General features: G+C 44.8%; 2 protein-coding genes across 10 annotated transcripts in view; one reads left to right on the forward strand and one right to left on the reverse strand.

The window, feature by feature from the left end:
• DRG1 (developmentally regulated GTP binding protein 1) overlaps positions 1-1964 on the forward strand; it is a 38968-nt gene extending 37004 nt beyond the window's left edge. The window contains exon 9 of the mRNA XM_033233293.1: positions 1650-1964. Within this exon, the coding sequence (XP_033089184.1) occupies positions 1650-1749 (100 nt within the window). The 3' untranslated portion in view covers positions 1750-1964. The remainder of the gene's footprint in view (positions 1-1649) is intronic.
• Positions 1965-6220: 4256 nt separating this feature from the next.
• The window catches only part of EIF4ENIF1 (eukaryotic translation initiation factor 4E nuclear import factor 1), a 59637-nt gene continuing 53003 nt past the window's right edge, over positions 6221-12854 (reverse strand). For all 9 annotated transcript variants that reach the window (XM_033233311.1, XM_033233310.1, XM_033233308.1 and 6 more), the window contains 5 exons: positions 11462-11546; positions 9815-9947; positions 8623-8967; positions 7563-7727; positions 6221-6980 (listed from right to left, as the gene is read on the reverse strand). In XM_033233311.1, the coding sequence (XP_033089202.1) occupies positions 6739-6980; positions 7563-7727; positions 8623-8967; positions 9815-9947; positions 11462-11546 (970 nt within the window). In that variant the 3' untranslated portion in view covers positions 6221-6738. The remainder of the gene's footprint in view (positions 6981-7562; positions 7728-8622; positions 8968-9814; positions 9948-11461; positions 11547-12854) is intronic.

The raw sequence follows: 12854 nt of genomic DNA on the forward strand, positions 1-12854 counted from the left end.
TACAGGTGTGAGCCACCACGCCCGGCCTAATTTTTGTATTTTTAGTAGAGACAGGGTTTCACTATATTGGCCAGGCTGGTCTTGAACTCCTGATCTCGTGATCCGCCCGCCTTGGCCTCCCAAAGTGCTGGAATTAGAGGCATGAGCCACTTCTCCCAGCCTGGAATATAGATTTTTTAAAAGAGGTTTTGACTATATATTTATATATATATAATATATATTTTAATATAATATATATATTTATATAATATATATTATATAACTATTTTATATAATTATATATAATGATGTAAAACACAAATATATATTATGTAATATATATTATATATGTGATATATATAAAATTTACATATGTACTTTATATATAATATATAATAACAATATGGCCACCTTTTTTACTCTTGGTACATGGTTCTTAGTCTCTGTGAGGCAGGTCTTGGTGTTTTATTCACTAGTTTTCATCATTAGCACAACATATTCTTAAGTTTGGAGGCCCATGGATATAAATTACCTTCACATATTCCAGTAAATCAGGAGGACGTATCAGTTACAGTTTCTTGTTAGGGAGGAAGATTTTCCTGGCATGGCTGAAGAGGGAGGCCCTAATTTCTTGTCAGTACCCACTGATGGTTTCAGGAAACCCAGCAAAAACAGGTATTCTCTAACAGTCTATAAGTGATACTGTATCTGTAAGAATCAATCTGAAATTTTCAGGATATTTCTCTGAAGAGTAAATGACGGATTTTTTTTTTGAGACGGAGTTTCGCTCTTGTTGCCCCACCTGGAGTGCAATGGTGTGATCTTGGCTCACTGCAACCTCCGCCTCCCGGGTTCAATCCTTTCTCCTGCCTCAGCCTCCTGAGTAGCTGGGATTACAGGCACCCACCACTATGCCCGGCTAATTTTTGTATTTTTAGTGGAGACGGGGTTTCACCATGTCAGCCAGGCTGGTCTCGGACAGCTGACCCCAGGTGATCTGCCGCCTCGGCCTCCCAAAATGCTGGGATTACAGGCGTGAGCTGCTGCGCCCGGCCCAGGGTATTTCTCTATAACAAATTCATGCTTTCTTTTAATTTTAAACGAGGCTCTTTATACTAATCATGTTTTTCATCTTTGACTTTCTGCAATAAGAGGAACCACACAACTTCCAGAAGTCTTTGTTGCCTTATATGTTAAGGCTTGTCTCATGCTGTTCAGGAAGATAAAACTTTTGTGCGTCTGTGGTTCTTAAGAGTGTGATTCTAAATCTGAGCAGAAGGGGGGCATCCAGGCAAACAGGGCAGAAGCTAGGTTATTATTTACACTGACTAGGCTGGGCGCGGTGGCTCAAGCCTGTAATCCCAGCACTTTGGGAGGCCGAGACGGGCGGATCACGAGGTCAGGAGATCGAGACCATCCTGGCTAATACGATGAAACCCCGCCTCTACTAAAAAATACAAAAAACTAGCCGGGCAAGGTGGCGGGCGCCTGTAGTCCCAGCTACTTGGGAGGCTGAGGCAGGAGAATGGCGTAAACCCGGGAGGCAGAGCTTGCAGTGAGCTGAGATCCGGCCACTGCACTCCAGCCTGGGCAACAGAGCAAGACTCTGTCTCAAAAAAAAAAAAAAAAAAAATTATTTACACTGACTGTTCTTTTTCCCTTCCATACAGTGCTCTGGTCTGGGGTCTCTCTGTGAAACACAATCCTCAGAAAGTGGGTAAAGACCATACGTTGGAGGACGAGGATGTCATTCAAATTGTGAAGAAGTGACACTTTTCCCCTTTTCCATCTGCCGGGCGAACCACAACAGCCTTCCCCATGATCAAGCACCCTACCCCAGTTCTTTCTGGTTTTGGCAGTTACTGGATCAGGATCCAGGGGAGGGAGATGGAGGCACCCAAACTGGAACTTCATTTGTCTTACCTTGGTGTCACCTTGTATGTCGAACTGCATAAAAGACCTGGTAGGCTGGTCAGCTACATACAGCTCATGTGTCATTGTCAGAATTTGTTTTGGGATGGGCTGAATGAGGAAGGGTATATATGGTGAAGTAGCTACAGAAGGGATCCCTGGAAACTTGATCTTGAGTGTGAAATGGATAAAAATATGACATGCAGCATCTTCTTTGATGTTTACTTATGGGAACCCCTTCCAAACTAGATGTGGCTTTCAGTCCTTTCAAGTGGTCTTTCCCACATGATACTGGAGAGAGGAAGGACTTTATGTAAATTCCCTGCAAGGCCAACCTGTTTTGGGATATCATGTAATTAAGTACTTAGACCAGGCAGATCAGGGTTTGAAATTGCAGGTCCACCTCTAGTTAGCTGTGGAGCCCTGAACAAATTACCCAACCTTTATGAGCCTCAGTTTCCTCATGTAACATGTAATAGCACTTACTTTCTGCCGTCATGATTGTCAGTAGTGGAGGGATAGGTACTTATAAATTGCTTAGCACAGTATTTGACATATAAGTGCTCAATGACTCTTGGCTTTTGTTGCATCCAGCCTTTTACTGGGCTGTCGGCCCTATGCAGAGCACAGCTGTACATCATCAGCGTTGGGCTGAATGTTGAGCTGAAATGCTGCCAGCTGGGCCACTAAATGCTTTTTTCTTGAGATAGTTTCGCTCTTGTTGCCCAGGCTGGAGTGCAATGGCGTGATCTCGGCTCACCGCAACCTCCGCCTCCCGGGTTCAAGTGATTCTCCTGTGTCAGCCTCCCAAGTAGCTGGGATTACAGGCATGTACCACCATGCCCTGCTAATTTTGTATTTTTTAGTAGAGATGGGGTTTCTCCATGTTGGTGAGGCTGGTCTTGAATTCCCGACCTCACGTGATCCGCCCGCCTTGGCCTCCCAGAGTGCTGGGATTACAGGCATGAGCCATTGCGCCTGGCCAACTAAATGCCTTCTTTTCCATAACCCAGCCTTTCTGCTTGAATCCCCATGGAAGTCCTGGCCTCAGCCAGTAACTTGGGCAAAGGTGTGAAGGCAGAACGTTGCAAGCGAGGCAACTGGTGTGATCAGAGCAGGTTTGTGTGTTCACATATGTGTATGTATGGAGGTGGGAGGTTTAGGAGGAGGGTTGGTGTCAGGACTACTTGAGAGGATACTAAGGACATAATCAGATGTTTGGGGGGCTAGGAATATAGGAATTTAAGGGGATTGCTCTGATTATGTGAAATTGATTGATAAAAATCTTTTGTGTGGTGGGTAACAATATGGGCAGAGGGGACTGGGCCCAGTAGCTCACACCTTGGGAGGCCAAGGCAGGAAGATCACCTGAGCTCAGGAGTGAGACCAGCCTAGACAACATAGCAAGGCCTACAAAATCTCTACAAAAAAATTTTAAAAATTAGCTGGGCATGGTGGTGTGTGCCTGTAGTCCCAGCTGTTTGGGAGGCTGAGGTGAGAGGATTGCTTGAGCCTGGAGGGTCCAGGCTGCAGTGAGCTAAGATGGGCCATTGCACACCAGCCTGGGTGACCATTGGTCTTTATGTCCAGTCCACCATGGTCTCTCATCTGGATTTTTCTTTTTTTTTTTTTTTTTTTTTGAGATGGAGTCTCACTCTGTCACCCAGGCCAGAGTGCAGTAGCATGAGCTCACTGCTAGCTCTGCCTCCCGGGTTCACACCATTCTCCTGCCTCAGCCTCCCAAGTAGCCAGGAGTATAGGTGCCCGCCACCACGCCTGGCTAATTTTTTTGTGTTTTTAGTAGAGATGGGGTTTCACCATGTTAGCCAGGAGGGTCTCGATCTCCTGACCTCATGATCCGCCCACCTCGGCCTCCCAAAGTGCTAAGATTACAGGTGTGAGCCATTGCGCCTGGCCACATGTCTATTTTTGAATCAATTGTTGGTAAAGGGAATAGAATTGTTGAAGAAACAGAATTTAGCCCTGTAAGTTACTGTCATTCTTGGTTTGTGTTTATGCTCACAGTTCACAACAAAAGGCCAGTGGACCTCACACTTCCCTTTCCTCTTAATAGTCTGGCTTATAAGACACTCAGTAGCTATCTCCTAGGGGAAGGCCTAGCTGCATTCTCTGTTCACTTCATTCACACTTCCTTTTACCACTGACCTCCCTTGGGAAGGACTATTCTTTCCTCTCCTACCTGACCTCCCCAGCTTAACAGATTTTCCATTATATGCTTTAGTGGCCCTCAGCTGTTTTACTTTCAGGATGCCTTCTATATTCTTAGCTTCTCTTAACTTTTATTTTGCATATCTTTCCAGCACTGATTGCTTCTGAACTCATCTCATGCCTGCAAGACATCAAAAGTTTCTCCAAAGACATCCCTTTCTCTCTGCCCTCATCCTACATCAAGGTCTTAGCTCCTTGAAGACTGCCTTCATGTGTCTTTTGCCTTCATCCCTCACCCCTGCTTCCTCTAGTCCGTTTGCCAAAACACTTTTGCTAAAACCTGTATGTCTAGTTTCTGCTGATACTCTTAGCAACACTCCCTTATTTCCTTCTGGCTCCATTTTGCCAATCACCAGCTAATGGCTTTGCTCTTTGCATGGTACCTGTTTCTGTCCTACTAGCTTCTAGCCTGAAAAGGAAGTCTTTACTAGCAGCTTCAAACCAGTCCTCCTTACCTTGCACCTATTAACGTTGGTTCAACATGAAGGGGAAGTAAGATAAGTGGAAGAGGATACACAGGAAAGGTGGAACTGGATTCAGGAATCTGTGTTCTGCCATTGACACTTGGGACTGCTTTCCAGCTTCCACCTGTGGAAACCAGAAAGCATTTGCCAAAAATTCTAAACATAGGGTCTATTTCTGAAGCTGAGGAATTACATGGAGTAAATAGCATGGGGAAAGGGGATTACTAATGAGGTTGAAAGGAAAGTACCAGGAAGAAACTGACTTCATGCGTAATCCACGAAGCCAGGTTTTGTTGAAAGGTGACCTGCATTCTTGTATTCCTGCAAGTACAGGGCAGGGTGGGCAGTTCCAGGCTTATAGTCATTATTCCCTAACACTCAAGACTCAGGCTGCTCAAGACTCTACTACCCTTGTAGTCAAAAATCCAACCACCTTGACCTTCACCTCATTATCTGACCCTTTAACATGGAGTCCTAATATGGTCCTAAATGGACAAATATCTAGAACTCTGGTAAATTAACTTGAGTAGCATGGGAAGTAAGTATAACCTCATAGCAGGACTGAAAAACTTCGTTAGGAAAGGGGACTCACGACCGCACTGTATTCTGTAGAATCTTTATCCGTCAGTGCTGTGTATGTACTAATAGTTAAGGTGAATAATAAAACAATTGTGAGGAACGTGATACAGAACACAAGGAGTCAATTAATGCACGAGTAAGGGAAATTCTTAGACTTCAGTGGGTTGAATCAGAACTCTGAGCTTAAAGAAACAGGATGCCCCAGTAAACATGATTTGTTTGAGAAACTACCATATGTAATAGATGATTCCTTAATAAACAAATTGTTTTCACTAGGTCAGTTTAATCTTGGAAATTACACTATAGATATCCTGGTATTAGCCACAAGGCTACGCCATCTATAGGGTCAGTCCAGTGTAAACTGACCTGTGGGGGTCTTTAAAGCTCAAGGAAAAAGGCCATAGCTGATTTCTCCTAAATCAAGAGAGTCCAATTAACTTTTTTTTTTTTAGATGGAGTCTGTGTCACCAAGCTGGATTGCAGTGGTGTGATCTCAACTTACTGCAACCTGTGCCTCCCAGGTTCAGGCAATTCTTCTGTCTCAGGCTTCTGGGTAGCTGGGACTACAGGTGCACACCACCATGCCCAGCTAATTTTGTATTTTCAGTAGAGATGGGGTTTCACCATGTTGGCCAGGATGGTCTTGATCTCTTGACCTCGTGATCCACCCGCCTCTGCCTCCCAGAGTGCTGGGATTACAGGTGTGAGCCACAGTGCCCAGTTTCCATGGGTTTTAAAGAAAAATTTAAACTTTTTCAGATCACTTTCCTAAAGGAACATACTGAGCATAGCTTGGCTGGTTAGAAATTAGGAAGGCTAGCGTGGGCTACATGGTAAGACCCTGCCTCTACAAAAAATAAGAAAATAGTGGTGCGTGCCTGTAGTTCCATCTACTTGGGAGGCTGAAGTGACAGAATTGCTTGAGCTCAGGAGGTTGAAGCTGCAGTGAGCCACAATTGCACCACTGTACTCCAGCCTGAGCCACACAGAGTGAGACCGTCTCCAAACAAACAAAATTAGGAAGGGTTTCAGAGAGGAAATAAACACAACAATGCTAGTTACTTCATTCCCACACTTAGCATATGCAATTTTAATCAACCAAAAGAAAATCCCAAATGTACAAGTGAAAAAAATCCAAACTGTTGACACAGGCCTAACTAATAGCTACTTTTATGTACAGCTGTATAAGTTCAAAAAAGCTATCCTATATGTATATACAAAAGTTGTTTATACACAGGTCTGTACATAAGGGTCTATACATTTATTTCCTCAGAACCCTTAGGTGCCACCTCTTGGTGAGGACACCAACACTTCATTCACATATCTTACAAAAAAGAAAGACCATTTCCAGGATTGACAACATTGTGCATCCTGTATTCAGACAATGTACACTCCACTCGACTGGTTAAGATCCTTCCATCATAATGCGGACCACACCAGGTGCATGGGTTCCACCAAATAGCTTCACACAGAGTGCTCCAAAGTAAAAGCCCATAAACCAACCCGAGATGAGGAAGCAGGGTCCTGCCCAGGGTGCCACCACAGGTCCGGGCTTAGTTGAGTCTGCCTGCCCTGCTCACTGTCGGTATTCCAATTCATCTACACTGATAACTTTGGCAGGCATCGAAGGCAGGGGTTGCTGTAGCACATCTGAGCCAAACCATTTGGCGAGGCCCACAGGGGAGCTGCTCCTCTGGCTGGGGCGATGCTCCAGCTGGGAGTGCATGTGGGGCAGGCCCGACCGGCTGGGCATGTTCTGAGGAGTTGTCTGAACGCTGACAGCTGCTGCCTGGGAACCAGAGCCTGGAGGATGCAGAACTGTGGAGATAAGAAGGGTTATGATTCACAGCATGAGAAGGAAAGAAGTTGATTGGACCCTGCTTCATTAAACACTATCCAAAGAAAAGTCTTTACTAGAGGATTTTTTTCTAGGGCTTCTTTAGAAACTCCTTTGCAAAATACCAACAATGCCAGAAAACAGTACCATGGAAAGCTGAGCTATTCAGAAGCTACCAGTATTGAAAACCCACCCTGGATGACATGACCTCTACTTCTCATGGCAAGTAACCACATCACAGAAGCAGCAACATTAACTGGTGAGGGGGCATATACCCTGAGCAGGCCGGATGCTGAACCTCTGGTGGATTATCAGCCCTCTCTCCTAACAGGCAAAGGACAAAGCCAGAGCACACTTGACTTTTCCCACTGACTTTGCAGGAACAGTAATCCCAAATTGCATAGAGGTCAATTTACTTCATCTTATTCTCTGGTTACACTCTTGTCCCAAACTTAGAACAAGTTAAAGAATGAATGTTAATTCATGTCCACTGAAAACTAGTCCTAAAAGCTTTAAGACTCCTTAAGTCCATCCAAACTCACCTGTCAAATTCCTGAACCTACCTGAGCGCTGTAGCTGCTGTTGCACCATTGCCAGATGCAGAGGTGTTCCAGGACGAGGGTTTAAGAGAGGGTGACTAGCAGCAGGTAAAGGGTAAAAGGGCTGACCCAGGATAGGGCCAGATATTCCCTGTAAATGAGTCAAGTCCATCCCAGGAGGAAGCACACCTGTTGAGCAGAAAAAGCAAGCAGCTAAGTAGTCTTAATGTTACCTGGAAGTTTTCCAGCTTCACTGTACAGTTTTGCTGATCTGGAATTTTGTTAAGAATGAAGGCCTAGGCGCAATGGCTCATGCCTATAATCCCAGCACTTTGGGAGGCCAAAGCAGGCAGATCACGAGGTCAGGAGTTCAAGACCAGTATGGCCAACATGGTGAAACCCCGTCTCTACTAAAAATACAAAAATTAGCCAGGTATAGTGGCAGGTGCCAGTAATTCCAGCTATTTGGAAGGCTGAGGCAGGGACCTTGAACTTGGGAGGCGAAGGTTGCAGTGAGCAGAGATTGCGCCACTGCACTCCAGCCTGGGCGACAGACCGAGACTCTGACTCAAAAAAAAAAAAAAAAAAAATCCTCTGGCTCATGCCTGTAATCCTGACACTTTGGGAGGCTGAGGTGGATAGATTGCCAGAGCTTAGGATTCTGAGTTTGAGACCAGACTGGATAACACAGTGAAACTCTGTCTCTACTAAAATACAAAATAAATTATACGGGCTTGGTAGCGTGCACCTGTAGCCCCAGCTACTTGGGAGGCTGAGACAGGAGAATTGCTTGAACCTGGGAGGCAGAGGTTGCAGTGAGCTGAGATCGCACCACTGCACTCCAGCTGGGGAGACAAGAGTGAGACTTCCGTCTCTACAAAAAAAAAAGAAAATCCTCAAGCTAGGTTCCTAATGTTTTAAAGGACTAGGAGATTGGATTGGACCCACTGCCTGCTAGTTAGATGGGAGACTCTAGTAACATCTTTCTAAGTGATGGAAATCTCCCACATTATAGCACTTCATCAATGCCAACAATTGTCCTCTAGGCCCACAAAATGACACCCAAGTCAGGCTGGAAACTCACCAGTTTGGAGCAAACTTGGAAGATGCTGTGGATGTACTCCCTGGGCCAGCATCCTCTGTACCAACCCAGGGTGAAGCTGGTGAGCAGGCCTAACCATAGGGACATGGGGGACAAGGGGAACTTGGTGGACAGGGCGGAGAAAAGGTGTTGTAGGAACTGGGGATGCCAAGGTGGGTGTTTTTCTCCCAGTTGCTTTAGGTCGATAATCTTGTTCTTTGGTGTAACGGCTGGTCTGGGACAGTGGGGTGGAACACGAAGACCTCTGTAACGCTGACAGTTTCGGATTTGTAGTGGGAGAAGAGTCTCGATCGGCACTGGGGACAGAGTTCGAGGACAGGAGGTTCTCTGTGAGGATCCAAACAAAAAATATTTTGGTAAACTTCTCCCAAACACTTGTAGTCTCCCACTGGTCTAATAAATCTCATTTCTTAAGGTCACAATTCTTATCTGATACCCTTAACAAGTTTAGAGGACTACACGGTAGGAACCATCATTTGCTTAATAAACAGGACCAGAAGATGAATTGTTGGGCACCCTTCTCTGCACAAACGGCTATGGCCTAGTTATGCAAATCCATCACAACAGAAAATCTAAATGGCAATTAGAGTCTGGCCAAAGAACCAAACTGTCTTAATAGTACCAACAAGATTTCCTCCCCACTACCCACCCCAAGCCTTCTCAAACACAGGCAAAAATCTCTCAGATCTATACTGTAACACCTATGTAAACCCTAATTTAGAATCCGCACGTTACCATGTCCTTCACAATCCCTACTGTGCAACTCCTAAAAGCCTCTCACATATTTCCTATGTTGGACACTTAAGTCTCCACAGGCTGGATATAATCTTTCAGAAGTAAAACTAGCTGAATTATACTAATTTGTCAAATAAGTATACTAATTATTCAACTTTGAAGCGTAGCTAAGGATTCTAAACTAACACTCATTCTACCCGTCTGGTAGTAGCACTCTTAGATTGGTCAGAATTTCAAGCAACTGAGCAACTGTGAGCTGGTGCAGTTCTTCTCACTGTCACACAGAACCTTCTCACTGACACAGAACCATAGTCCAGAGAAGCTAGTGGTCTTGCCCAGGGCTTTGTATAGAATATCAGGCTGGACAGCACGGCACTCAGGCCCATGTTCTCTCCATTATATACTTTCTTGAGCAGTGCCCTTAACAGCTCTGCGGTACCTTCACTGGCCTTCTGAGTATCCTCTTTACTGTCACCAAGAGCTGCTTTTCCAGATGTTGGCTCCTCCTTGCTTTTCTCTTTGCTCTCGTACATCTTACGAATCACTGAGGTAGGGGTAAAGGAAGGAGAAAGCTGCAGAGAAAAACAATTGGCATTAGCACATTCTTTAAGTGCCTTTCTCTAATACTAAGCCAGGATTAACTGGCCAAGCTACTCAACAAAGAGTCCCCACATTGGTAGCATAGGCCAACTCTAGTATTCTGTTCTGTAGCTGCTGGAGGAAAAACAGAATGGGGCAAACAGGCAATGTCCCAAGTACATTATCCCTTGCTTACAACTCTGTGATAATGGGGACATGCCTATGCAGCCTCTGCATTACCCATTTCTCAACCTGGGATTAGGCTGGCAAGAAAGAACACGGCCAGAAATATAACAATATTTCCCTTCTTCACTTGGCTACTAGACTATTTCAATAGTCTCCTCAGCCATCAGGATTCACCAAAATTACTCCATACTCCTAATACTTCCCTTCTTAACTTGGCTACCAGAGAAGTCAAATTTATTTCAATAGTCTCCTCAGCCATCAGGATTAATCATTTGGAGTCATTTCTTATCTCTTCACTAGTTCTACTTTGGTGATTTTATTTTGCATTTGCCTTTTCTCACCAAACAACCCCATATCTTTGATGGCAGGAGACAGGGCATGACTTACAAACAGAAAAGTTCCTTCCAAACTCTGCTGCCTTCAAGGTCACTGGTGCAAAGACCCATGTGGGGTTCTGAAGCACACAGCAAAGGTTTTTTTTCCTTCTCTATCAGCTTTGATTGGATGATAAAGATCTGTGGGGAATGAAACTTTTTTTTTTTTTTTTTGAGATGGGGACTTACTAGGGAGGGCAGTGGCACGATCTTGGCTCACTGCAACCCCTGCCTCCTGGACTCAAGTGATCCTCCTACCTCAGCCTCCCGAGTATAGCTGGGACTACAGATGTGCACCACCATGCCCGACTAATTTTTTGTATTAGGGGTACAGGACACGGTCTCACTAGGTTGCCCAGTCTGGTCTTGAATTCCTGAACTCAAACAATCTACCTGTCTCGGCCTCTGAAAGTCCTGGGATTACGGGTGTGAGCCACCACGCCCAGCTGGAATTAAACATTTTTTAATGATAGTTATAAAACTAGACTTGTCACTGCATATAAGCAAACCCTTCTGTTCCAGCCTTAGTTTGTATCACTGAGACCTGAAGTGGTGAATCTGAATTTGTGAACTCTTCTGCAAGTTTCAATAGACTCGCCACTGTCTGACCCAGTCACCTCTGTCCACTTCACCTCCTGTCTCTCACTATTGTCCTCCTGTCTCCCCACACCTGGTTCATTTCTTTGAACATACTATATCACCTCGTGTGCCCTGGCCCATGATCATCTCTGCTGGAACATATTTTCCTCAATATAGGGGCTTCATTAAAATCCTAAGACTTAGACTGTGTCCTAAAGGGGAAAGACCTGATAGGTATGAAAGACTACAAGGTCAGTTATTCCTGTGGAAGGAACTCAAGGACATTTAGGGCACACAGTGGTACAACACATGCACAACCAAACAGGGAGAGGCCTTAAAGTCCTTCACAGTCACTAAAGGTCACTGACCATGCTTGTGATAGAGGCAGCAGGGGCAGGGGAAGAGGAATTCCCTCGATGCACTGGTGCTGGTGACTTGGTCACTCGCTGTTGCCTGTGAACAAACCAATTATCAGCATGAACCCCAATCTCCTTAACTTCAAGTCTTAAAACCATATAATACTCAAGACCAGCCTAGGAATTTTAACATCCCCTTTCCCTTATCCAGTTCAATTTCCCAAGCATTTAGGCCTAACATATGCAAAAGTACATGCTAAGTTCTGAGGGAAGACAAAAGCAAAATGAAACACGGTCTCAGTCTTGTAAGAGCTCTCAGTCTAGTGGGGAAAACAATCACCTAGAGCAAACCCAGGCATGTAGATAGCAGGCACCAACAAAGTACAATGGGAAAATGGAGGGGTTAGAAGGAATAACAAGGCACTGCAGGGATGCTTCCTGGGGAAGCAGCTGCATTCCATTGGGTGTGATCATCAAGAAGCTGAAGATAGAGAACAACAGTTCAGGTACATGGAACAGGTACAGGAACTTGCGAGGGCCTTGGAATTGTAGGGTTATCCAGAGCTGGTGTATAGTTTACTGCAGACTACACCAGTGAGGTGCGCTAGGGAGGGCCTTCATTCTTGGGCTGGCTGTGCTTCACTGGGCAGGGAGCAGCAATAATAAGCACAGTGCCTGGTACAGAACCGATGCTCTGTGTGACACTCATTCGAATCAAATACAGAATCAAGAGTTTCAGCTATTTTAGGACCACTCTTGGTCTACATAAGATTGATCTCAAAGGTCAAGACCCAAGTGTAGTCACTGACCTCAAGTTCTCTGATAGATGGAAAACCTAAATTCATGGCTTCTTTCTAGTTAGTACCCCATTGCCGCCATGCTGTGACTGTGTATATGACAACGTGGGCAGACAGATCAGTACTATTCTGAGTGACTAAAAAATGAACCCCAAACTGGGGGTTCCACATGACCTGTCATTCCTTCTGGTAAACATATTTGAGCACCTGCTACAGACACTGTTCCAGGTTCTTGGAATATAGCAGTGAATAAAAGAAAAAGAATCTCTGGCCTCATGGAGGTTATATTCTTGGGGCTGCAGGATGGAGTGGGGTTACTACAGGCAGGGAGACAAAAAATAAATAGTATGCTAGACAGTGATGAATACAATTAAAAAAAGCAAGGTAAGTGGAAAGGCATGTTTGTTGGAGGGACACAGCTGTACACAAGGAGGACCTAAGAGGATGACGCTGATCCAAAACATGAAGGCTAGACTGACATTGACTCAAATATGCTTGCTAGTTTTGAGTAAGCCATGTTGTAAAAACCTGTTTTCTTTATCTGTAAAATGCAGTTACGCACCGCCCCCATCTACCTCACAGGGTTGATGTGAAGATCCTATAAAATT

Source organism: Trachypithecus francoisi, unplaced genomic scaffold (genome assembly GCF_009764315.1).
Source record: "Trachypithecus francoisi isolate TF-2019V2 unplaced genomic scaffold, Tfra_2.0 Lachesis_group14, whole genome shotgun sequence".
NCBI lineage: Eukaryota > Metazoa > Chordata > Mammalia > Primates > Cercopithecidae > Trachypithecus > Trachypithecus francoisi.